This window comes from Oncorhynchus nerka, linkage group LG2 (assembly GCF_034236695.1).
Source record: "Oncorhynchus nerka isolate Pitt River linkage group LG2, Oner_Uvic_2.0, whole genome shotgun sequence".
NCBI lineage: Eukaryota > Metazoa > Chordata > Actinopteri > Salmoniformes > Salmonidae > Oncorhynchus > Oncorhynchus nerka.
Genome location: NC_088397.1, coordinates 77240537 through 77265330, shown reverse-complemented (window position 1 = coordinate 77265330; position 24794 = coordinate 77240537). Strand labels below are relative to the sequence as shown.

At 53.4% G+C, this 24794-nt stretch overlaps 1 protein-coding gene across 1 annotated transcript; it reads right to left on the bottom strand.

Annotated features, from left to right (window-relative positions):
- Positions 1–70: 70 nt before the first annotated feature.
- LOC115142633 (zinc finger protein 76-like) lies at positions 71–24758 on the bottom strand. The gene is made up of 13 exons (XM_065002782.1): positions 24664–24758; positions 21571–21670; positions 21357–21440; positions 21168–21245; positions 19151–19341; positions 18740–18925; positions 16419–16620; positions 4003–4182; positions 2373–2576; positions 2187–2278; positions 1754–1915; positions 1514–1627; positions 71–1427 (listed from the first exon to the last, which is right to left on the bottom strand). The coding sequence occupies exons 2-13, from the start codon at positions 21641–21643 to the stop codon at positions 1338–1340; spliced, it is 1656 nt and encodes a 551-aa protein (XP_064858854.1). The 5' UTR covers positions 21644–21670; positions 24664–24758; the 3' UTR covers positions 71–1337.
- Between the last annotated feature and the right edge of the window lie 36 nt (positions 24759–24794).

The following is a 24794-nucleotide window of genomic DNA, read 5'->3' as shown; positions in this document are numbered from 1 at the left end:
CTGCCCTCTGGTGGGGAAAAGACAATCAGAAATAATATCAGCCAGAAAAGCATTGTGAGAGACACACAGCAACGGTAAAGCTATTTATTGACAAATGTACACCTCGGCAACGTCAGCATAGATCCAGATACACGTTGCAGCTTGACACCGCTGATTTTGGGCTCTGTAGTTTTGCAGTTCATTTCTTCAATGACGTAGACAAGGCCAACTTTTAGCTCCTCAGACAGACAGTCTACCTCTGAACAGTTTCACAAGTGTTTCAGTTGAATGAATCCATCTTTTTAAGAGCACTCTACTCTTCAAACCAAAACTTCAGAGTAGACGCAGAAGTACACAGTACTGGAAAACTCACTGCAATCAGACAAATACAAAACCAAAACAAACGTTCTTGTATCATGATATGCCAATTTGAAGAACGTATAAAAGCGTCTGCTATCACAATATGCCTATTTAGCAGACACTTATCCGTTCTTGTATCACGATATGCCCATTTAGCAGACACTTTTATCCGTTATTGTATCACGATATGCCCATTTAGCAGACACTTTTATCCGTTATTGTATCACGATATGCCCATTTAGCAGACACTTTTATCCATTATTGTATCACGATATGCCCATTTAGCAGACACTTTTATCCGTTCTTGTATCACGATATGCCCATTTAGCAGACACTTTTATCCGTTCTTGTATCACGATATGCCATTTAGCAGACGCTTCTATCCATTATTGTATCACGATATGCCATTTAGCAGACGCTTTTATCCATTATTGTATCATGATATGCCATTTAGCAGACGCTTTTATCCATTATTGTATCATGATATGCCATTTAGCAGACACTTTTATCCATTATTGTATCATGATATGCCATTTAGCAGACGCTTTTATCCATTATTGTATCATGATATGCCATTTAGCAGACGTTTTTATCCATTATTGTATCACGATATGCCATTTAGCAGATGCTTTTATCCATTATTGTATCATGATTATGAAGACTAGAGGTAAAATCAAACTGGAGCTAGCTTTAGTGCAGGTGCTGCTTCTCAGAAGCAGCAGGATGAGTATGCTACTGTATTGTGGCTAAAACAAACAAAGAAAGATCAATCTGCTCATGCTCACATCTGAACATTCTAAAGCCAGTCTCCATGACAACAGCTTCTCGGAGTCTCTCTCTGATTGGTTCCGAGATAGGAGTTCTGCTCACTCTGTGCCTGTTGCAGGAGACAGGGCTCCAGGAGTGCTGTGGAGCTGGTTGGCGCTAAGCAGGTACCGTGTCGTACCCAGGGAAAGATGCTCTGTTTGGGGGAGGTAGGTGTGTCTCAGCAGATCCCCTCATGTGTCCTCGTCCTGAACCAGCCCTCCCTGCTGGATGGCAGCTGTCGCCATGCTGATGGCCTCCTCCAACGTCTGCTGCTCCTCCAGCTACACACACACACAATTAACAAATCAGTGTAATGCTCAGTGTCACTTACAGGTTGTTAATCTTGGTGTGTGTACTCTATACTGACCTGAACAGCAATCTGGGTGCCGTTAGCCGTGGCCAGCAGTGCGACTTGCTGGTAGTGAGGGCCGGAGCCCTGCAAGCCGCCTGTCATAATACCCTCCGATGTCACTATGGCAACCTGGAGAGGGAAGACAAACCACCAATAACATGATGATCCACTTTACAGGACAAACATTGACATGCAAGAGCAAATACTGATTCACACAGATAGCTTAGTGTGGGCTAAGATGTGTGTGCAACATACCGGCTGCAGCTCCTTGCCCTCCCCTGTAACCATGGTGATGTGGTGGTGTCCCATGGCGGCCATGTCTGTCTGGTGGGTCGGCAGGGAAATGGTTGTGCCGTCCTGCGTTACCATGGTGATGGCCGTGCTGAGTGCCTGTAGGTCCTCTGTCGACAGACCCACCTGCCAGAACAGAACCAATCAAACTGAAGGACAGAGAACCAACCGTTTTTTATAATACAGTAAAGCTCTGATAAATGCAACAGCTTGAGGTTGTCTTGACAGCATGTGCTAAACCGAAGCATGCTGCAATCAAATGAATGGGAATGGAAAACTATTGCATGTTTCAGGAGTTGACTGCATCCACAAGTCTTTGGTGGGACAGCTGAGAGCTTATGCTATTTTCTATCTATATCACACAAGCTGAATTACTAGATAGGAAATTATTAACTACCTGAGAACCAATGATAACCTGGGAATCCGACCCATCCTCTTTCTGCTCCGCCCCCTCCAGGAAGGAGGCCTGTGATTGGTCATCCACCGCTTCTGCAACAGAGACAGAGGCAGCCAATTAATGAATGAATACTGTTCAGACCTTCTGTCCTCAGCTGGTGTTTGTTACAGGAGTGTGTGTGTGTACCTTCCCCGTCCTCTGTGGCTTCAAAGTCTCCGTGCGTGGTGCGTTTGTGCATGGCCAGCGTGGAGGTCTGTCTGTACGTTTTGCCACAGTGGTTGCAGGTGTAAGGTTTGCAGTGTGTGTGAACCACATGGTGCTTGTACAGGCTGGAGTACTCTGTAAATCGCTTCCCACAACCAGGGACTGTACACAGGTAGGGCTTCTCCCCTAGAGGAGAGAGAGAGAGATAGAGAGGGAGGGAAAAAGAGTGGAGCACTTAGTTAACGTCAATTTTAACCGGGTGGTTCGAGCCCTGAATGCTGATTGGCTGACAGCTGTGGTATATCAGACCGTACACCACGGGAATGACAAAACATGTATTTCTACTGCTCTAATTACGTTGGTAACCAGTTTATAATAGCAGTAAGGCACCTGGGGGTATGTGGTATATGCTGTATCCAGGCACTCTGCGTTGCGTGGTACATAAGAACAGCCCTTAGCCGTGGTATATTGGCCATATACCACACCTCCTCGAGCCTTATTGCTTAAGTATCTAACAAAGCAGTAATGTAACTCCTCACCTGTGTGTATTCTCATTTGATTTAAGTAGTGTGTGTCTTACCTGTGTGTATTCTCATGATTTAAGTAGTGTGTGTGTCTTACCTGTGTGTATTCTCATATGATTTAAGCAGTGTGTGTGTCTTACTAATGTGTACTCTCATATGATTTCAGTAGTGTGTGTGTGTGTCTTACTAGTGTGTACTCTCATATGATTTTAGTAGTGTGTGTGTGTGTCTTACTAGTGTGTACTCTCATATGATTTTAGTAGTGTGTGTGTCTTACCTGTGTGTATTCTCATATGTTTTAGTAGTGTGTGTGTGTGTCTTACCTGTGTGTATTCTCATATGATTTAAGTAGTGTGTGTGTCTTACCTGTGTGTATTCTCATATGATTTAAGTAGTGTGTGTCTTACCTGTGTGTATTCTCATGATTTAAGTAGTGTGTGTGTCTTACCTGTGTGTATTCTCATGATTTAAGTAGTGTGTGTGTCTTACCTGTGTGTATTCTCATATGATTTTAGTAGTGTGTGTGTCTTACCTGTGTATTCTCATGATTTAAGTAGTGTGTGTGTCTTACCTGTGTGTATTCTCATGATTTAAGTAGTGTGTGTGTCTTACCTGTGTGTATTCTCATATGATTTTAGTAGTGTGTGTGTGTCTTACTAGTGTGTACTCATATGATTTTAGTAGTGTGTGTGTCTTACCTGTGTGTATTCTCATATGTTTTAGTAGTGTGTGTGTGTTTGTCTTACCTGTGTGTACTCTCATATGATTTTAGTAGTGTGTGTGTCTTACCTGTGTGTACTCTCATATGATTTAAGTAGTGTGTGTGTCTTACCTGTGTGTATTCTCATATGATTTAAGTAGTGTGTGTGTCTTACCTGTGTGTATTCTCATGATTTTAGTAGTGTGTGTGTGTCTTACTAGTGTGTACCCATGATTTCAGGTGTGTGTTTCTTACCTGTGTGTATTCTCATATGATTTTAGTAGTGTTTGTCTTACTAGTGTGTACTCTCATATGATTTTAGTAGTGTGTGTGTGTCTTACTAGAGTGTACTCTCATATGATTTTAGTAGTGTGTGTGTGTTTCTTACCTGTGTGTATTCTCATGTGGTTCTTGTAGTTGGTAGCACTGGCAAAGCCTCGTCCACAGGATGGTTCAGGGCACATGTAGGGGCGTTCTCCTGTGTGTGTTCTGATGTGGACTTTCCTGATGTTAGAGGTGGTGAAGGAACGACCACAACCTTCAAACGGACACTTAAACGGCTTCTCACCTGACAGAAGGAGAAGTGTCAGGGGAAGATATGGAGAGAAGGAATGAAAGACAAAAGAGGGAGACGAGGGGGATATTAGATATGGGGAAAGAGCACTTACAGCCCTGGAACACACCTAAACACTGTCCCATCTAACAAAGAGGGAGGGGAACAAGGAGGGAGAGAAAGAGTGTAAGAGGATTAGACAGGGTGGAGAAATACAGAGATGAGGACACTGAAGAAAATAGAAAATTACAGTAAGAGGAAAAGTAGTGGTGGGGGAAAGTGTGTTTGTGTCCGGGTCCTACCACCTGTCCCTGTTGCCTACCACCTGTCCCTGTCCGGGTCGCCTACCACCCGTCCGTGTCGCCTACTACCCGTCCGTGTCGCCTACTACCCGTCCGTGTCGCCTACTACCCGTCCGTGTCGCCTACTACCCGTCCGTGTCGCCTACTACCTGTCCCTGTCCGTGTCGCCTACTACCCGTCCGTGTCGCCTACTACCCGTCCGTGTCGCCAACCACCTGTCCCTGTCCGTGTCGCCTACTACCCGTCCGTGTCGCCTACCACCTGTCCCTGTCCGTGTCGCCTACCACCTGTCCCTGTCCGTGTCGCCTACTACCCGTCCGTGTCGCCTACCACCCGTCCGTGTCGCCTACCACCCGTCCGTGTCGCCTACCACCTGTCCGTGTCACCTACCACCTGTCCGTGTCGCCTACCACCTGTCCCTGTCCATGTCGCCTACTACCCGTCCGTGTCGCCTACCACCTGTCCCTGTCCGTGTCGCCTACTACCCGTCCGTGTCGCCTACTACCCGTCCGTGTCGCCTACCACCTGTCCCTGTCCGTGTCGCCTACTACCCGTCCGTGTCGCCTACTACCCGTCCGTGTCGCCTACTACCCGTCCGTGTCGCCTACTACTTGTCCCCGTCCGTGTCGCCTACCACCTGTCCCTGTCCGTGTCGCCTACTACCCGTCCGTGTCGCCTACCACCTGTCCCTGTCCGTGTCGCCTACCACCTGTCCCTGTCGCCTACTACCTGTCCGTGTCGCCTACTACCTGTCCGTGTCGCCTACCACCTGTCCCTGTCGCCTACTACCCGTCCGTGTCGCCTACTACCTGTCCGTGTCGCCTACCACCTGTCCCTGTCCGGGTCGCCTACCACCCGTCCCTGTCGCCTACTACCCGTCCGTGTCGCCTACCACCCGTCCGTGTCGCCTACTACCCGTCCGTGTCGCCTACCACCCGACCACCCGTCCGTGTCGCCTACCACCCGTCCGTGTCGCCTACCACCCGTCCGTGTCGCCTACCACCCGTCCGTGTCGCCTACCACCCGTCCGTGTCGCCTACCACCCGTCCGTGTCGCCTACCACCCGTCCGTGTCGCCTACTACCCGTCCGTGTCGCCTACTACTTGTCCCCATCGCCTACCACCCGTCCGTGTCGCCTACCACCCGTCCGTGTCGCCTACCACCCGTCCCTGTCGCCTACCACCCGTCCCTGTCGCCTACCACCCGTCCCTGTCGCCTACTACCCGTCCGTGTCGCCTACTACCCGTCCGTGTCGCCTACTACCCGTCCGTGTCGCCTACTACACGTCCGTGTCGCCTACTACCCGTCCGTGTCGCCTACTACCCGTCCGTGTCGCCTACTACCTGTCCCTGTCCGTGTCGCCTACTACCCGTCCGGGTCGCCTACCACCTGTCCGTGTCGCCTACTACCCGTCCGTGTCGCCTACCACCTGTCCCTGTCCGTGTCGCCTACCACCTGTCCCTGTCGCCTACCACCTGTCCCTGTCGCCTACTACCTGTCCGTGTCGCCTACCACCTGTCCCTGTCGCCTACCACCTGTCCCTTTCCGTGTCGCCTACCACCTGTCCCTGTCGCCTACTACCCGTCCGTGTCGCCTACTACCTGTCCGTGTCGCCTACTACCCGTCCGGGTCGCCTACCACCTGTCCCTGTCCGTGTCGCCTACCACCTGTCCCTGTCCGTGTCGCCTACCACCTGTCCCTGTCGCCTACTACCTGTCCGTGTCGCCTACCACCTGTCCCTGTCGCCTACCACCTGTCCCTGTCCGTGTCGCCTACCACCTGTCCCTGTCGCCTACTACCCGTCCGTGTCGCCTACTACCCGTCCGTGTCGCCTACTACCCGTCCGTGTCGCCTACTACCTGTCCGTGTCGCCTACTACCCGTCCGGGTCGCCTACCACCTGTCCCTGTCCGTGTCGCCTACCACCTGTCCCTGTCCGTGTCGCCTACCACCTGTCCCTGTCGCCTACTACCTGTCCGTGTTGCCTACCACCTGTCCCTGTCGCCTACCACCTGTCCGTGTCGCCTACCACCTGTCCCTGTCGCCTACTACCCGTCCGTGTCGCCTACTACCTGTCCGTGTCGCCTACTACCCGTCCGGGTCGCCTACCACCTGTCCCTGTCCGTGTCGCCTACCACCTGTCCCTGTCCGTGTCGCCTACTACCTGTACCTGTCCGTGTCGCCTACTACCCGTCCGTGTCCCCTACCACCTGTCCCTGTCCGTGTCGCCTACTACCCGTCCGTGTCGCCTACCACCTGTACCTGTCCGTGTCGCCTACTACCCGTCCGTGTCGCCTACCACCCGTCCGTGTCGCCTACCCCCCCGTCCGTGTCGCCTACCCCCCGTCCGTGTCGCCTACCCCCCGTCCGTGTCGCCTACCACCCGTCCCTGTCGCCTACCACCCGTCCCTGTCGCCTGCACACCCGTCCCTGTCGCCTACCACCCGTCACTGTCGCCTACTACCCGTCCCTGTCGCCTACTACCCGTCCGTGTCGCCTACTACCCGTCCGTGTCGCCTACTACCCGTCCGTGTCGCCTACTACACGTCCGTGTCGCCTACTACCCGTCCGTGTCGCCTACTACCCGTCCGTGTCGCCTACTACCCGTCCCTGTCGCCTACTACCCGTCCGTGTCGCCTACTACCTGTCCCTGTCCGTGTCGCCTACTACCCGTCCGGGTCGCCTACCACCTGTCCGTGTCGCCTTCTACCCGTCCGTGTCGCCTACCACCTGTCCCTGTCCGTGTCGCCTACCACCTGTCCCTGTCCGTGTCGCCTACCACCTGTCCCTGTCGCCTACTACCTGTCCGTGTCGCCTACCACCTGTCCCTGTCGCCTACCACCTGTCCCTGTCCGTGTCGCCTACCACCTGTCCCTGTCGCCTACTACCCGTCCGTGTCGCCTACTACCTGTCCGTGTCGCCTACTACCCGTCCGGGTCGCCTACCACCTGTCCCTGTCCGTGTCGCCTACCACCTGTCCCTGTCCGTGTCGCCTACTACCTGTACCTGTCCGTGTCGCCTACTACCCGTCCGTGTCGCCTACCACCTGTCCCTGTCCGTGTCGCCTACCCGTCCGTGTCGCCTACCACCTGTCCCTGTCCGTGTCGCCTACCACCCGTCCGTGTCGCCTACTACCCGTCCGTGTCGCCTACTACCCGTCCGTGTCCGTGTCGCCTACCACCTGTCCCTGTCCGTGTCGCCTACCACCTGTCCGTGTCGCCTACTACCCGTCCGTGTCGCCTACTACCCGTCCGTGTCGCCTACTACCCGTCCGTGTCGCCTACTACCTGTCCGTGTCGCCTACTACCCGTCCGTGTCGCCTACCACCCGTCCGTGTCGCCTACTACCCGTCCGTGTCGCCTACTACCCGTCCGTGTCCGTGTCGCCTACCACCTGTCCCTGTCCGTGTCGCCTACCACCTGTCCGTGTCCCTGTCGCCTACTACCCGTCCGTGTCGCCTACCACCCGTCCGTGTCGCCTACTACCCGTCCATTAGCCGCTACTACCCGTCCGTGTCCGTGTCGCCTACCACCTGTCCCTGTCCGTGTCGCCTACCACCTGTCCGTGTCCCTGTCGCCTACTACCCGTCCGTGTCGCCTACTACCCGTCCGTGTCGCCTACTACCCGTCCGTGTCGCCTACTACCCGTCCGTGTCGCCTACTACCCGTCCGGGTCGCCTACCACCTGTCCCTGTCCGTGTCGCCTACCACCTGTCCCTGTCCGTGTCGCCTACCACCTGTCCCTGTCGCCTACTACCTGTCCGTGTTGCCTACCACCTGTCCCTGTCGCCTACCACCTGTCCCTGTCCGTGTCGCCTACCACCTGTCCCTGTCGCCTACTACCCGTCCGTGTCGCCTACTACCTGTCCGTGTCGCCTACTACCCGTCCGGGTCGCCTACCACCTGTCCCTGTCCGTGTCGCCTACCACCTGTCCCTGTCCGTGTCGCCTACTACCTGTACCTGTCCGTGTCGCCTACTACCCGTCCGTGTCCCCTACCACCTGTCCCTGTCCGTGTCGCCTACTACCCGTCCGTGTCGCCTACCACCTGTACCTGTCCGTGTCGCCTACCACCCGTCCGTGTCGCCTACCACCCGTCCGTGTCGCCTACCCCGTCCGTGTCGCTTACCCCCGTCCGTGTCGCTTTACCCCCCGTCCGTGTCGCTACCCCCGTCCGTGTCGCCTGCACACCCGTCCCTGTCGCCTACCACCCGTCCCTGTCGCCTACTACCCGTCCCTGTCGCCTACTACCCGTCCCTACCCGTCGCCTACTACCCGTCCGTGTCGCCTACTACCCGTCCGTGTCGCCTACTACACGTCCTGTCGCTTACTACCCGTCCGTGTCGCCTACTACCCGTCCGTGTCGCCTACTACCTGTCCCTGTCGCCTACTACCCGTCCGTGTCGCCTACTACCTGTCCCTGTCCGTGTCGCCTACTACCCGTCCGGGTCGCCTACCACCTGTCCGTGTCGCTTCTACCCGTCCGTGTCGCCTACCACCTGTCCCTGTCCGTGTCGCCTACCACCTGTCCCTGTCCGTGTCGCCTACCACCTGTCCCTGTCGCCTACTACCTGTCCGTGTCGCCTACCACCTGTCCCTGTCGCCTACCACCTGTCCCTGTCCGTGTCGCCTACCACCTGTCCCTGTCGCCTATTACCCGTCCGTGTCGCCTACTACCTGTCCGTGTCGCCTACTACCCGTCCGGGTCGCCTACCACCTGTCCCTGTCCGTGTCGCCTACCACCTGTCCCTGTCCGTGTCGCCTACTACCTGTACCTGTCCGTGTCGCCTACTACCCGTCCGTGTCGCCTACCACCTGTCCCTGTCCGTGTCGCCTACCCGTCCGTGTCGCCTACCACCTGTCCCTGTCCGTGTCGCCTACCACCCGTCCGTGTCGCCTACTACCCGTCCGTGTCGCCTACTACCCGTCCGTGTCCGTGTCGCCTACCACCTGTCCCTGTCCGTGTCGCCTACCACCTGTCCGTGTCCGTGTCGCCTACCACCTGTCCGTGTCGCCTACCACCTGTCCCTGTCGGTGTCGCCTACTACCCGTCCGTGTCGCCTACCACCTGTCCCTGTCCGTGTCGCCTACCACCTGTCCGTGTCCGTGTCGCCTACTACCCGTCCGTGTCGCCTACTACCTGTCCCTGTCCGTGTCGCCTACCACCTGTCCCTGTCCGTGTCGCCTACCACCTGTCCCTGTCCGTGTCGCCTACCACCTGTCCCTGTCCGTGTCGCCTACCACCTGTCCCTGTCCGGGTCGCCTACCACCTGTCCCTGTCCGTGTCGCCTACTACCCGTCCGGGTCGCCTACCACCTGTCCCTGTCCGTGTCGCCTACCACCTGTCCCTGTCCGTGTCGCCTACCACCTGTCCCAATCGCCTACTACCTGTCCGTGTCGCCTACCACCTGTCCCTGTCGCCTACCACCTGTCCCTGTCCGTGTCGCCTACCACCTGTCCCTGTCGCCTACTACCCGTCCGTGTCGCCTACTACCCGTCCGTGTCGCCTACTACCCGTCCGGGTCGCCTACCACCCGTCCGTGACGCCTACTACCCGTCCGTGTCGCCTACTACCCGTCCGGGTCGCCTACCACCTGTCCCTGTCCGCGTCGCCTACTACCCGTCCGGGTCGCCTACCACCTGTCCCTGTCCGTGTCGCCTACCCGTCCGTGTCGCCTACCACCTGTCCCTGTCCGTGTCGCCTACCACCCGTCCGTGTCGCCTACTACCCGTCCGTGTCGCCTACTACCCGTCCGTGTCCGTGTCGCCTACCACCTGTCCCTGTCCGTGTCGCCTACCACCTGTCCGTGTCCGTGTCGCCTACCACCTGTCCGTGTCGCCTACCACCTGTCCCTGTCGGTGTCGCCTACTACCCGTCCGTGTCGCCTACCACCTGTCCGTGTCGCCTACCACCTGTCCGTGTCGCCTACCACCTGTCCCTGTCCGTGTCGCCTACCACCTGTCCCTGTCCGTGTCGCCTACCACCTGTCCCTGTCCGTGTCGCCTACCACCTGTCCCTGTCGCCTACCACCTGTCCCTGTCGCCTACCACCTGTCCCTGTCCGGGTCGCCTACCACCTGTCCCTGTCCGTGTCGCCTACTACCCGTCCGGGTCGCCTACCACCTGTCCCTGTCCGTGTCGCCTACCACCTGTCCCTGTCCGTGTCGCCTACCACCTGTCCCTGTCGCCTACTACCTGTCCGTGTCGCCTACCACCTGTCCCTGTCGCCTACCACCTGTCCCTGTCCGTGTCGCCTACCACCCGTCCCTGTCGCCTACTACCCGTCCGTGTCGCCTACTACCCGTCCGTGTCGCCTACTACCCGTCCGTGTCGCCTACTACCCGTCCGGGTCGCCTACCACCCGTCCGTGTCGCCTACTACCCGTCCGTGTCGCCTACTACCCGTCCGGGTCGCCTACCACCTGTCCCTGTCCGCGTCGCCTACTACCCGTCCGGGTCGCCTACCACCTGTCCCTGTCCGTGTCGCCTACTAACCGTCCGTGTCGCCTACTACCCGTCTGGGTCGCCTACCACCTGTCCCTGTCCGTGTCGCCTACTACCCGTCCGTGTCGCCTACTACCCGTCCGTGTCCGTGTCGCCTACCACCTGTCCCTGTCCGTGTCGCCTACCACCTGTCCGTGTCCGTGTCGCCTACCACCTGTCCGTGTCGCCTACCACCTGTCCCTGTCGGTGTCGCCTACTACCCGTCCGTGTCGCCTACCACCTGTCCCTGTCCGTGTCGCCTACCACCTGTCCGTGTCGCCTACCACCTGTCCGTGTCCGTGTCGCCTACCACCTGTCCCTGTCCGTGTCGCCTACCACCTGTCCCTGTCCGTGTCGCCTACCACCTGTCCCTGTCCGTGTCGCCTACCACCTGTCCCTGTCGCCTACCACCTGTCCCTGTCCGGGTCGCCTACCACCTGTCCCTGTCCGTGTCGCTACTACCCCCGTCCGGGTCGCCTACCACCTGTCCCTGTCCGTGTCGCCTACCACCTGTCCCTGTCCGTGTCGCCTACCACCTGTCCCTGTCGCCTACTACCTGTCCGTGTCGCCTACCACCTGTCCCTGTCGCCTACCACCTGTCCCTGTCCGTGTCGCCTACCACCCGTCCCTGTCGCCTACTACCCGTCCGTGTCGCCTACTACCCGTCCGTGTCGCCTACTACCCGTCCGTGTCGCCTACTACCCGTCCGGGTCGCCTACCACCCGTCCGTGTCGCCTACTACCCGTCCGTGTCGCCTACTACCCGTCCGGGTCGCCTACCACCTGTCCCTGTCCGCGTCGCCTACTACCCGTCCGGGTCGCCTACCACCTGTCCCTGTCCGTGTCGCCTACTAACCGTCCGTGTCGCCTACTACCCGTCTGGGTCGCCTACCACCTGTCCCTGTCCGTGTCGCTTACCACCTGTCCGTGCCGCCTACCACCTGTCTCTGTCCGTGTCGCCTACCACCTGTCCCTGTCCGTGTCGCCTACTACCCGTCCGTGTCGCCTACTACCCGTCCGTGTCGCCTACCACCTGTCCCTGTCCGTGTCGCCTACTACCCGTCCGTGTCGCCTACTACCCGTCCGTGTCGCCTACTACCCGTCCGTGTCGCCTACTACCCGTCCGGGTCGCCTACCACCTGTCCCTGTCCGTGTCGCCTACTACCCGTCCGTGTCGCCTACTAACCGTCCGTGTCGCCTACTACCCGTCTGGGTCGCCTACCACCTGTCCCTGTCCGTGTCGCTTACCACCTGTCCGTGTCGCCTACCACCTGTCTCTGTCCGTGTCGCCTACCACCTGTCCCTGTCCGTGTCGCCTACTACCCGTCCGTGTCGCCTACTACCCGTCCGTGTCGCCTACCACCTGTCCCTGTCCGTGTCGCCTACTACCCGTCCGTGTCGCCTACTACCCGTCCGTGTCGCCTACTACCCGTCCGTGTCGCCTACCACCTGTCCCTGTCCGTGTCGCCTACTACCCGTCCGTGTCGCCTACTACCCGTCCGTGAAAGCCTACTACCCGTCCGGGTCGCCTACTACCCGTCCCGGGTCGCCTACCACCGTCCGTGTCGCCTACTACCCGTCGTGTCGCCTACCACCTGTCCCTGTCCGCGTCGCCTACTACCCGTCCCGTGCGCCTACTACCCGTCCGGGTCGCCTACCACCTGTCCCTGTCCGTGTCGCCTACTACCCGTCCGTGTCGCCTACTAACCGTCCGTGTCGCCTACTACCCGTCTGGGTCGCCTACCACCTGTCCCTGTCCGTGTCGCTTACCACCTGTCCGTGTCGCCTACCACCTGTCCCTGTCCGTGTCGCCTACCACCTGTCCGTGTCGCCTACTACCCGTCCGTGTCGCCTACCACCTGTCCCTGTCCGTGTCGCCTACTACCCGTCCGGGTCGCCTACCACCCGTCCGGGTCGCCTACCACCCGTCCGTGTCGCCTACTACCCGTCCGTGTCGCCTACCACCTGTCCCTGTCCGCGTCGCCTACTACCCGTCCGTGTCGCCTACTACCCGTCCGGGTCGCCTACCACCTGTCCCTGTCCGTGTCGCCTACTACCCGTCCGTGTCGCCTACTAACCGTCCGTGTCGCCTACTACCCGTCTGGGTCGCCTACCACCTGTCCCTGTCCGTGTCGCTTACCACCTGTCCGTGTCGCCTACCACCTGTCCCTGTCCGTGTCGCCTACCACCTGTCCCTGTCCGTGTCGCCTACTACCTGTCCGTGTCGCCTACTACCCGTCCGTGTCGCCTACCACCTGTCCCTGTCCGTGTCGCCTACTACCCGTCCGGGTCGCCTACCACCCGTCCCTGTCCGTGTCGCCTACCACCCGTCCCTGTCCGTGTCGCCTACCACCCGTCCCTGTCCGTGTCGCCTACTACCCGTCCCTGTCCGTGTCGCCTACTACCCGTCCCTGTCCGTGTCGCCTACTACCCGTCCCTGTCCGTGTCGCCTACCACCTGTCCCTGTCCGTGTCGCCTACTACCCGTCCGTGTCGCCTACCACCTGTCCCTGTCCGTGTCGCCTACTACCCGTCCGTGTCGCCTACCACCTGTCCCTGTCCGTGTCGCCTACCACCTGTCCCTGTCGCCTACTACCCGTCCGTGCACCAATTTGTAATTCGCTCTGGATAAGAGCGTCTGCTAAATGACTTAAATGTAAATGTAAATGTGTCGCCTACCACCTGTCCCTGTCCGTGTCGCCTACTACCCGTCCGTGTCGCCTACTACCCGTCCGGGTCGCCTACCACCTGTCCCTGTCCGTGTCGCCTACTACCCGTCCGTGTCGCCTACCACCTGTCCCTGTCCGTGTCGCCTACCACCCGTCCGTGTCGCCTACTACCCGCCCGTGTCACCTACTACCTGTCCGTGTCGCCTACTACCTGTCCGTGTCGCCTACTACCCGTCCGGGTCGCCTACCACCTGTCCCTGTCCGTGTCGCCTACTACCTGTCCGTGTCGCCTACTACCCGTCCGTGTCGCCTACTACCCGTCCGGATCGCCTACTACCCGTCCGGATCGCCTACCACCTGTCCGTGTCGCCTACTACCCGTCCGGATCGCCTACCACCTGTCCGTGTCGCCTACTACCCGTCCGTGTCGCCTACTACCCGTCCGGGTCGCCTACCACCTGTCCCTGTCCGTGTCGCCTACTACCCGTCCGTGTCGCCTACTAACCGTCCGTGTCGCCTACCACCTGTCCCTGTCCGTGTCGCCTACCACCTGTCCCTGTCCGTGTCGCCTACCACCTGTCCCTGTCCGTGTCGCCTACCACCCGTCCCTGTCCGTGTCGCCTACCACCCGTCCCTGTCCGTGTCGCCTACCACCTGTCCCTGTCCGTGTCGCCTACTAACCGTCCGTGTCGCCTACTAACCGTCCGTGTCGCCTACTACCCGTCCGGGTCGCCTACCACCTGTCCCTGTCCGTGTCGCCTACTACCCGTCCGTGTCGCCTACCACCTGTCCCTGTCCGTGTCGCCTACTACCCGTCCGGGTCGCCTACCACCTGTCCCTGTCGCCTACTACCCGTCCGTGTCGCCTACTACCCGTCCGTGTCGCCTACTACCCGTCCGTGTCGCCTACTACCCGTCCGTGTCGCCTACTACCCGTCCGTGTCGCCTACCACCTGTCCCTGTTGCCTACTACCCGTCCGGGTCGCCTACCACCTGTCCCTGTTGCCTACTACCCGTCCGGGTCGCCTACCACCTGTCCCTGTCGCCTACTACCCGTCCGTGTCGCCTACTACCCGTCCGTGTCCTACCTGTGTGTGTCCGTGTCCTACTACCTGTACGTGTCCTACTACCTGTGTGTGTCAGTGTCCTACTACCTGTCCGTGTGTCCGTGTCCTACTACCTGTCCGTGTCCTACTACCTGTGTGTGTCCGTGTCCTACTACCTGTCCGTGTGTCCGTGTCCTACTACCTGTCCGTGTCCTACTACCTGTGTGTGTCAGTGTCCTACTACCTGTCCGTGTGTCCGTGTCCTACTACCTGTCCGTGTCCTACTACCTGTGTGTGTCCGTGTCCTACTACCTGTCCGTGTGTCCGTGTCCTACTACCTGTCCGTGTCCTACTACCTGTGTGTGTCCGTGTCCTACTACCTGTCCGTGTCCTACTACCTGTGTGTGTCCGTGTCCTACTACCTGTCTGAGTCACCTACTACCTGTCCGTGTCCTACTATCTGTCCGTGTGTCCGTGTCCTACTACCTGTCCGTGTCCTACTACCTGTGTGTGTCCGTGTCCTACTACCTGTCTGAGTCACCTACTACCTGTCCGTGTCCTACTATCTGTCTGAGTCACCTACTACCTGTCCGTGTCCTACTACCTGTGTGTGTCCGTGTCCTACTACCTGTCCGTGTGTCCGTGTCCTACTACCTGTCCGTGTGTCCGTGTCCTACTACCTGTGTGTGTCCGTGTGTCACCTACTACCTGTCCGTGTCCTACTACCTGTGTGTGTCCGTGTCCTACTACCTGTCTGAGTCACCTACTACCTGTCCGTGTCCTACTACCTGTGTGTGTCCGTGTCCTACTACTACCTGTCTGAGTCACCTACTACCTGTCCGTGTCCTACTACCTGTGTGTGTCCTACTACCTGTGTGTGTCCGTGTCCTACTACCTGTCCGTGTGTCCGTGTCCTACTACCTGTCCGTGTCCTACTACCTGTGTGTGTCCGTGTCCTACTACCTGTCTGAGTCACCTACTACCTGTCCGTGTCCTACTACCTGTCCGTGTCCTACTACCTGTGTGGGTCCGTGTCCTACTACCTGTCTGAGTCACCTACTACCTGTCCGTGTCCTACTACCTGTGTGTGTCCGTGTCCTACTACCTGTCTGAGTCACCTACTACCTGTCCGTGTCCTACTACCTGTCCGAGTCACCTACTACCTGTCCGTGTCCTACTACCTGTCCGTGTCCTACTACCTGTCCGTGTCCTACTACCTGTCTGAATCACCTACTACCTGTCCGTGTCCTACTACCTGTCCGTGTCCTACTACCTGTGTGTGTGTGTGTGTGTCCTACTACCTGTGTGTGTGTGTCCTACTACCTGTGTGTGTGTGTGTGTGTCCTACTACCTGTGTGTGTGTGTGTCCTACTACCTGTGTGTGTGTGTGTGTGTCCTACTACCTGTGTGTGTGTGTGTGTGTCCTACTACCTGTGTGTGTCCTACTACCTGTGTGTGTGTCCTACTACCTGTGTGTGTGTCCTACTACCTGCGTGTGTGTGTGTGTGTCCTACTACCTGCGTGTGTGTGTGTCCTACTACCTGTGTGTGTGTGTGTGTGTGTCCTACTACCTGTGTGTGTGTGTGTGTGTGTCCTACTACCTGTGTGTGTGTGTGTGTCCTACTACCTGTGTCCTACTACCGGTGTGTGTGTGTGTGTCCTACTACCTGTGTGTGTGTGTGTGTCCTACTACCTGTGTGTGTGTGTCCTACTACCTGTGTGTGTGTGTCCTACTACCTGTGTGTGTGTGTCCTACTACCTGTGTGTGTGCGGACATGCTTCTGGAGGTCTCCGGAGGTTTTGAAGGCCTTGAAGCACATGTCTTCAGGACACTTGTATGGTTTCTCTCCAGTGTGTGTCCGTAGATGACTCTTCAGGCCGTAACCTGTAGCGAACGCCTTTCCACACGTCAACACATCACACCTGTATGGCCGGACACCTGTGTGAGCCCTCTCATGCACCTGACAAGACAGGGTCAACGTTAATGTCACATGAATATCTTCTCAAGTGGGAACAAATGTGTGTACAGTGGCAAGAAAAAGTATCTGAACCCTTAGAAACTACCTGGATTTCTACATAAAATGGTCACAACAGACAAACAGTCTGCTTAAACTAACACACAAATGATTGTATTTGTCTTGTCTATATTAAATACATAATTTAAACATTCACAGTGTAGGTTGGAAAAAGTATATGAACCCCTAGGCTAATGACTTCTCCAAAAGCTAATTGGAGTCAGGAGCCAGCTAACCTGGAGTCAAATCAATGAGACGAGATTGGAGATGTTGGTTAGAGCTGCTTTGCCCTATAAAAAAAACTCACAAAATGTGAGTTTGCTATTCACAAGATGCATTGCCTGATGTGAACCATTAAGAATTGTTGCCTTGCATAAAGCTGGAAAGGGTTACAAAAGTATCTCTAAAAGCCTTGATGGTCATCAGTCCAGGGTAAGACAAAGTGTCTATAAATGGAGAAAGTTCAGCACTGTTGCTACTCTCCCTAGGAGTGGCTGTCCTGAAAAGATGACTGCAAGAGCACAGCGCAGAATGCTCAATGAGGTTAAGAAGAATCCTAGAATGTCAGCTAAAGACTTTTCTGGAACATGATAACATCTTTGTTGATGAGTCCACGATACGGAAAATACTAAACAAGAATGGTGTTCATGGGAGGACACTACAAAAGAAGCAACTGCTGTCTAAAAAAAATTGCTGCACATCTGAAGTTTGCAAAAGTGCACCTGGATGTTCCACAGTGCTTCTGGCAAAAATATTCTGTGGACAGATGAAACTACAGCTGAGTTGTTTGGAAAGAACACACAACACTCTGTGTGGAGAAAAAAAAGGCACAGCACACCAACATCTCATCCCAACTGTAAAGTATGGTGGAGGGAGCATCATGGTTTGGGGCTGCTTTGCTGCCTCAGGGCCTGGACAGCTTGCGATCCCTTTTCTGTCCATGAATTCCCAAGTTTATCAAGACATTTTGCAGGAGAATGTTAGGCTATCTGTCCGCCAATTGAAGCTCAAGACAAGTTGGGTGATGCAACAGGACACAGAAGTAAATCAACAACAGAATGGGTTCAACAGAAGAAAATACACCTTCTAGAGTGGCCCAGTCAGAGTCCTGACCTCAACCCGATTGAGATGCTGTGGCATGACCTCAAGAGAGCAGTTCACACCAGACATCACAATAATATTGCTGAACTGAAACAGTTTTGTACAGAGGAATGGTCCAAAACTCCTCCTGACCGCTGTGCAGGTCTGATCCACAACTCCAGAAAACGTTTGGTTGAGGTTATTGTGCCAAAGGATTTTGCACTGTGAATGTTGACTGTGTGTTCAATAAAGATAGTTGTGTGAGTGTTATTAGTTTAAGCAGACTGTGTTTTTCTATTGTTGTGACCTAGACAAAGATCAGATCAAATTTTATGACCAGTTTATGCAGAAATCCAGGTATTTCCAAAGGCTTCACATACTTTTTCTTGCCACTGTATGTGTGTGGTATCTTAAGGTGGGGTACTGTGGTCAGAGGGTCAGTGTGTGCTGTAGAGGGTGTGTGTGTGTGGTATCTTAAGGTGGGGTACTGTGGTCAGAGGGTCAGTGTGTGCTGTAGAGGGTGTATGCGTGTGGTATCTTAAGGTGTGGTACTGTGGTCAGAGGGTCAGTGTGTGCTGTAGAGGGTGTGTGTGTGTGGTATCTTAAGGTGGGGTACTGTGGTCCGAGGGTCAGTGTGTGCTGTAGAGGGTGTGTGTGTGTGGTATCTGAAGGTGGGGTACTGTGGTCCGAGGGTCAGTGTGTGCTGTAGAGGGTGTGTGTGTGTGGTATCTGAAGGTGGGGTACTGTGGTCCGAGGGTCAGTGTGTGCTGTTGAGGGTGTATGCGTGTGGTATCTTAAGGTGGGGTACTGTGGTCAGAGGGTCAGTGTGTGCTGTAGAGGGTGTGTGTGTGTGGTATCTTAAGGTGTGGTACTGTGGTCAGAGGGTCAGTGTGTGCTGTAGAGGGTGTGTGTGTGTGTGGTATCTTAAGGTGGGGTACTGTGGTCAGAGGGTCAGTGTGTGCTGTAGAGGGTGTGTGTGTGGTACCTTGAGGTGGTGTGCTGTGGTGTAGAGACGTCCACAGCCCTCGTAGTCACAGCGGAATGTCTTCTCAGCCGTCTGCTGACCCTTAGGGGAACCCCACGACCCCATCACCTGTACAATAGGCTCTATGTCCTGCAGTCCATTGGTACTGCTCATGGTCTCATCCACCTCCACCTCAGACCCCGTCATCTGGGGAGAAAACAGGGGAGAACAGAGTTTGAGAGCATTATATTGATTAAAAGTACAACATGACTTATTCCACCAGAAGTAGAACTGCATAGTATCTGTGAGAGAGAGAAAGACACATGGGGGGGGGGGCACTGAGCTTTCAAGAAAAATAACTAAAAAATAATTTACAGGAAACCGTGAGTGACAGAACACATGAGTGATACAACAGCAGGAACAGAGCGAGACCTTGGCGTAGTTCTCCAGGGTGGTGATGGTGTCTGTGTCCACGGTGTCGTCTGTAGCTAGCTCCTCCAGGCCACCCCCTGGCTGCAAAGTCAGGATGGTGCTGCCAGTCTGCAGGCCCGAGGGGTGGTGGATGTACGCCGTGCTGCCATCCTCCAGCTGCACCGCTTCCACCGCACTGGGATCATACCCGTCTGCAGGGGTAAGAGGTTAGATGGTCCTCTTTGAAAATGTTTGAGATGACTTCCCTTCCATCCTTTGCAGAAGTAATAATAACTGATGTGTGGCTGGATAATGATAAAACAAGATGATGATGACCACCCTATTGCTTCAACAAGCCAACCTTTCCTAGAGTGGTGAATACAGTGCCTTGCGAAAGTATTCGGCCCCCTTGAACTTTGCAACCTTTTGCCACATTTCAGGCTTCAAACATAAAAGATATAAAACTGTATTTTTTTGTGAAGAATCAACAACAAGTGGGACACAATCATGAAGTGGAACGACATTTATTGGATATTTCAAACTTTTTTAACAAATCAAAAACTGAAAAATTGGGCGTGCAAAATTATTCAGCCCCTTTACTTTCAGTGCAGCAAACTCTCTCCAGAAGTTCAGTGGGGATCTCTGAATGATCCAATGTTGACCTAAATGACTAATGATGATAAATACAATCCACCTGTGTGTAATCAAGTCTCCGTATAAATGCACCTGCACTGTGATAGTCTCAGAGGTCCGTTAAAAGCGCAGAGAGCATCATGAAGAACAAGGAACACACCAGGCAGGTCCGAGATACTGTTGTGAAGAAGTTTAAAGCTGGATTTGGATACAAAAAGATTTCCCAAGCTTTAAACATCCCAAGGAGCACTGTGCAAGCGATAATATTGAAATGGAAGGAGTATCAGACCACTGCAAATCTACCAAGACCTGGCCGTCCCTCTAAACTTTCAGCTCATACAAGGAGAAGACTGATCAGAGATGCAGCCAAGAGGCCCATGATCACTCTGGATGAACTGCAGAGATCTACAGCTGAGGTGGGAGACTCTGTCCATAGGACAACAATCAGTCGTATATTGCACAAATCTGGCCTTTATGGAAGAGTGGCAAGAAGAAAGCCATTTCTTAAAGATATCCATAAAAAGTGTCGTTTAAAGATTGCCACAAGCCACCTGGGAGACACACCAAACATGTGGAAGAAGGTGCTCTGGTCAGATGAAAACAAAATTGAACTTTTTGGCAACAATGCAAAACATTATGTTTGGCGTAAAAGCAACACAGCTCATCACCCTGAACATACCATCCCCACTGTCAAACATGGTGGTGGCAGCATCATGGTTTGGGCCTGCTTTTCTTCAGCAGGGACAGGGAAGATGGTTAAAATTGATGGGAAGATGGATGGAGCCAAATACAGGACCATTCTGGAAGAAAACCTGATGGAGTCTGCAAAAGACCTGAGACTAGGACAGAGATTTGTCTTCCAACAAGACAATGATCCAAAACATAAAGCAAAATCTACAATGGAATGGTTCAAAAATAAACATATCCAGGTGTTAGAATGGCCAAGTCAAAGTCCAGACCTGAATCCAATCGAGAATCTGTGGAAAGAACTGAAAACTGCTGTTCACAAATGCTCTCCATCCAAACTCACTGAGCTCGAGCTGTTTTGCAAGGAGGAATGGGAAAAAATTTCAGTCTCTCGATGTGCAAAACTGATAGACATACCCCAAGCGACTTACAGCTGTAATCGCAGCAAAAGGTGGCGCTACAAAGTATTAACTTAAGGGGGCTGAATAATTTTGCACGCCCAATTTTTCAGTTTTTGATTTGTTAAAAAAGTTTGAAATATCCAATAAATGTCGTTCCACTTCATGATTGTGTCCCACTTGTTGTTGATTCTTCACTAAAAAATACAGTTTTATACCTTTATGTTTGAAGCCTGAAATGTGGCAAAAGGTCACAAAGTTCAAGGGGGCCGAATACTTTCGCAAGGCACTGTACAGCATCTGGTTAGATGCTAATATACCTTTGGGTGTGTGGTGGATGTATGCCGTGGTCCCGTCCTCCAGCTGCACTGCCTGGCCGTCCTCAAAGGGCAGGGGCTCTGGGGAGACGACAGGAAAACAGCATCAGGAGAGGTATGAGCTCACAGAACACATAAAAGGTTATTCACAAACCCTCCGGCAGACATGTTGTTCTGAGGGTGTACACTGACCTTTCTGCTGTACAGTAACCTGCTGAATGTAGGCTGTAGTACCATCCTCCAACTGAATAGTATCGCCTTCCACTAGGTTGCCATCTGATGAAATCAGTATATTGTTGATATCAGTGGCAGTCATACATACTCATACTGGTGGACATGTAAATGTTAGCTTTGAGTTGTGCATTTCATAATTTTTTAGCAGTGTGTGAACGTGTGAGTTTGTCACCTTTGATGGCTTGTTCAATGTAGGCTGTGGAGCCATCACTGAGGGCAACAGCCTGCAATCCCAAACTCTCCATCCTTCTGCTCAGCTACAGATGCTCTTTCTGACAATAAGAGAGAGACAGAGACACATAGCTACTGAAACTCCATTGCCGAGACAGGCAGTTGCTATGAGCTGACACTCTCCTACTACACACACACACACACTATGGAGTATCCCCAGCAATCCTGTGTACTGCTGCTTTGTGTTGTTTATTATGTAGCTACTGTCCTAACATCTTGCTCTGTAGCAAGGTTATATTCCCTGGGTCAGCTGATGTGACCTCAATGCAGTGATGATGACCTAGGGGTTGTGTGGTAGCTTGACACCTCAATGAAGAGAAAGTGAGGTGAGTGATGCGTTCCCAAAATGTGGCTGGCCTAGACACTCAGGTGCATACACTATTATGTGTATGCACCTAGGATAGGTTGAAGATGAGTCTATGGGTGGTGGGGGGGGGGGGGATTTATTTTACTGTCAATGGACATAGCTATCTGCTTATGATCAAGTTTCTACAAGGGTTTATGGCCATCCGGTTGTCCTGTGCTATTATTGAAAGTTTAGGTAGACACAGGTCAAGAGACACACTCTTGCCTGCATCTAGCTGGTATAGGGTGTAATCATTATCATCCAAGAGTTGCAAAGGAGAGTTTCTATTTGACAAATTCAGGTATGTTTATCCCCGTTTTGTTCCGGTTAAGAATAGTTTTTCAACAGAATCGGAGGAACAAATACACCCCTGATCACACGTAAACAGAGTACACTTTCATAGCAGCCACGTTGTATTCCTTTCTCTTCCCTTCTGGACTTTAATGCACAACACATCAGCTGTATGTGACCAGTTGAAAGCCAAACCGCTACACAGCTACTGTACATCATTGTCACCATATTAGCTAAAGCAATGTCATAGTCAGCATAGCTAATAGAACTAACGCGTTAGTAAACCCGCTACAATCATGCAGAAACGTTCGCGTACAGTCAGTAAGCAGTTACACAGGCAGGCCCCAGTGGCAATAAATTAGTAACACCAAAAGCTTACCTTGAGTTGGAAGAGTTCCAGTGTTGTGTTGGAAAGTCATAGCCAGCTAGCTAACATAGCATCCCTCTGTTTGAGCAGGGTGTTTCAGTAGGCTACACTAGCTAGCTGCATTTGCTAGCTAAGTAAGAGAAACTGAAAGTGCTTCTTCATTTTGCAAGAAATCAATTTGTTCAAAACTGTTCAACTATTGTCTTTCTCGCTCTGTTGTTCTGCCCCTGAACAAGGCAGTTAACCCTGTTCCTAGGCCATCATTGAAAATAAGAATTTGTTCTTAACTGACTTGTCTAGTTAAATAAATATATATTTTTTAAATGCTCCAATATCTAGTAGAAAGCCTTGTGTTATAGCAACAAAGGGGACCAACACCATATTAATGCCTGTAATTTTGGAATGAGATGTTCGACGAGCAGGTGTCCACATACATTTGCTGTATTAGTGTACAGAGTGTGCAAAACATTAGGAACACCGGCTCTTTCCATGACAGGCTGACCAGGTGAATTCAGGGAAAAGCTATGATCCCTCATTGATGACACTTAAAATCAGTGTAGATGAAGGGGAGGAGACAGGTTAAAGTTTTTTAAAGACTTGAGACCGGTTGTGTATGTGTGCCATTCAGAGGGTGAACCTTTATTTAACTGGGCATGTCAGTTAAGAACAAATTCTTATTTACAATGACGGCCTACACTGGCCAAACCCGAACGACGCTGGGCCAATTGTGTGCAGCCCTATGGGACTCTCAATCACGGCCGGTTGTGCTACTGCCTGGATTCGAACCACGGTGTCTGTAGTGAAGCACCTAACACTGAGATGCACTGCCTTAGATGGCTGCACCACTCAGGAGCAAAAGATTGAAGTGTCTTTAAACAGGGTGGTAATAACTTCAATACTGCTGGGTTTTTCACACTCAACAGTTTGTGTTTATCAAGAATGGTCTACCTGCCAAAGCACATCCAGCCAACTTTGGGAAGCATTGGAGTCAACATGGGCCAGCATCCCTGTGGAACGCTTTCGACACCTTGTTGAGTCCATGCCCTGACGAATTGAGGCTGTTCTGAGGGCAAAGTGAAGGGGGTGCAACTCAGTATTTGGAAGGCATTCCTATTTTTTTCTACACTCAAATCACATACGTGTTTAACATATGTTATTGCGGGTGTAGCGAAATGCTTTTGTTTCTAGCCCCGACAGTGCAGTAATATCGAACAAGTACACTCAGTATATACTACAGGGATCTACACTAGAGCTAATTGTCACTGTACCGGTTTAGATGGGTTCTTTGTTGGTAATGAGAGGTTTGTGAATGGTTAAATTCATTATTCTACAGCTGGTTACTGTAGCGGACCTAACTCCACTAAGCAGACCACACAGCTAACGTTAGCTTTCATCCGAGTCAATAATTACTGGGAATATAGTATAACAATATGCCATGAATCCTATAGTTAATTAGTCAAGAAGAAATGTGGACTCAAGTCAATTTCAAATGTCAAGCTAAGTTAACTGCTTAACCAACAGGCTAGAGGTCGAGTGACAGCTAGGCATCTAGTAAGGTAACGTCGCCATTACACTGAAAGGTAAAGTTAGCTGGCTGGCTATTGGTGCTATGGCTAGCTTTAACTTCAACAAACACATTTTCTTCGCCAACTAAGTCACATAATACCATAAATTACCCTAATAGTAAATAGCTAGCGCCACAACTTTGACTACGTTTACAATATGTTTTTTTGACGTGACTAACTAGCTAAATAGCTAAGGCGCACGGCAGTAGAAATACAACCAGGCCTCATTCACTACAACACGTTTGCGCTTGAATCAGACATTTGCAACGCAACCGGGTTACTCCCATCCGTAACGCCGATAATCGATCCCTAACAAAGCGTTTTCTATTTCTTGATATTTCTTCTCAAACGCTAAAGAAATCCAGAAAATCACAAGCTCTTTATTTTCCCCTCCATATATCCCCCATTTTTATATCCCATCTCTCCCTCGGTTTGACAAGTTGCAGCGCAAACTGGGATACTCACCTCCAGCAGACCGCCATGCACCAGGCACCACAGAAGCACCCGGGAACCTGAATGGTATGAAAACGAGTTGGATCATTACACCACCAGTCACCAGATTGATCTAGGGTCAGTTTTTGTCGTACTGACCTCAA

Bases quoted from the DNA above. Each gene is read 5' to 3' on its own strand.
- LOC115142633 (XM_065002782.1), bottom strand. From the start codon at position 21,643: ATGGAGAGTTTGGGATTGCAGGCTGTTGCCCTCAGTGATGGCTCCACA. The intron at 21,246-21,356 runs GTCAGTGTACAC...TCGTCTCCCCAG, and splicing joins GGTTACTGTACAGCAGAAAG to AGCCCCTGCCCTTTGAGGAC. The intron at 1,628-1,753 runs GTATGTTGCACA...TTCCCTCTCCAG, and splicing joins AGGGCAAGGAGCTGCAGCCG to GTTGCCATAGTGACATCGGA.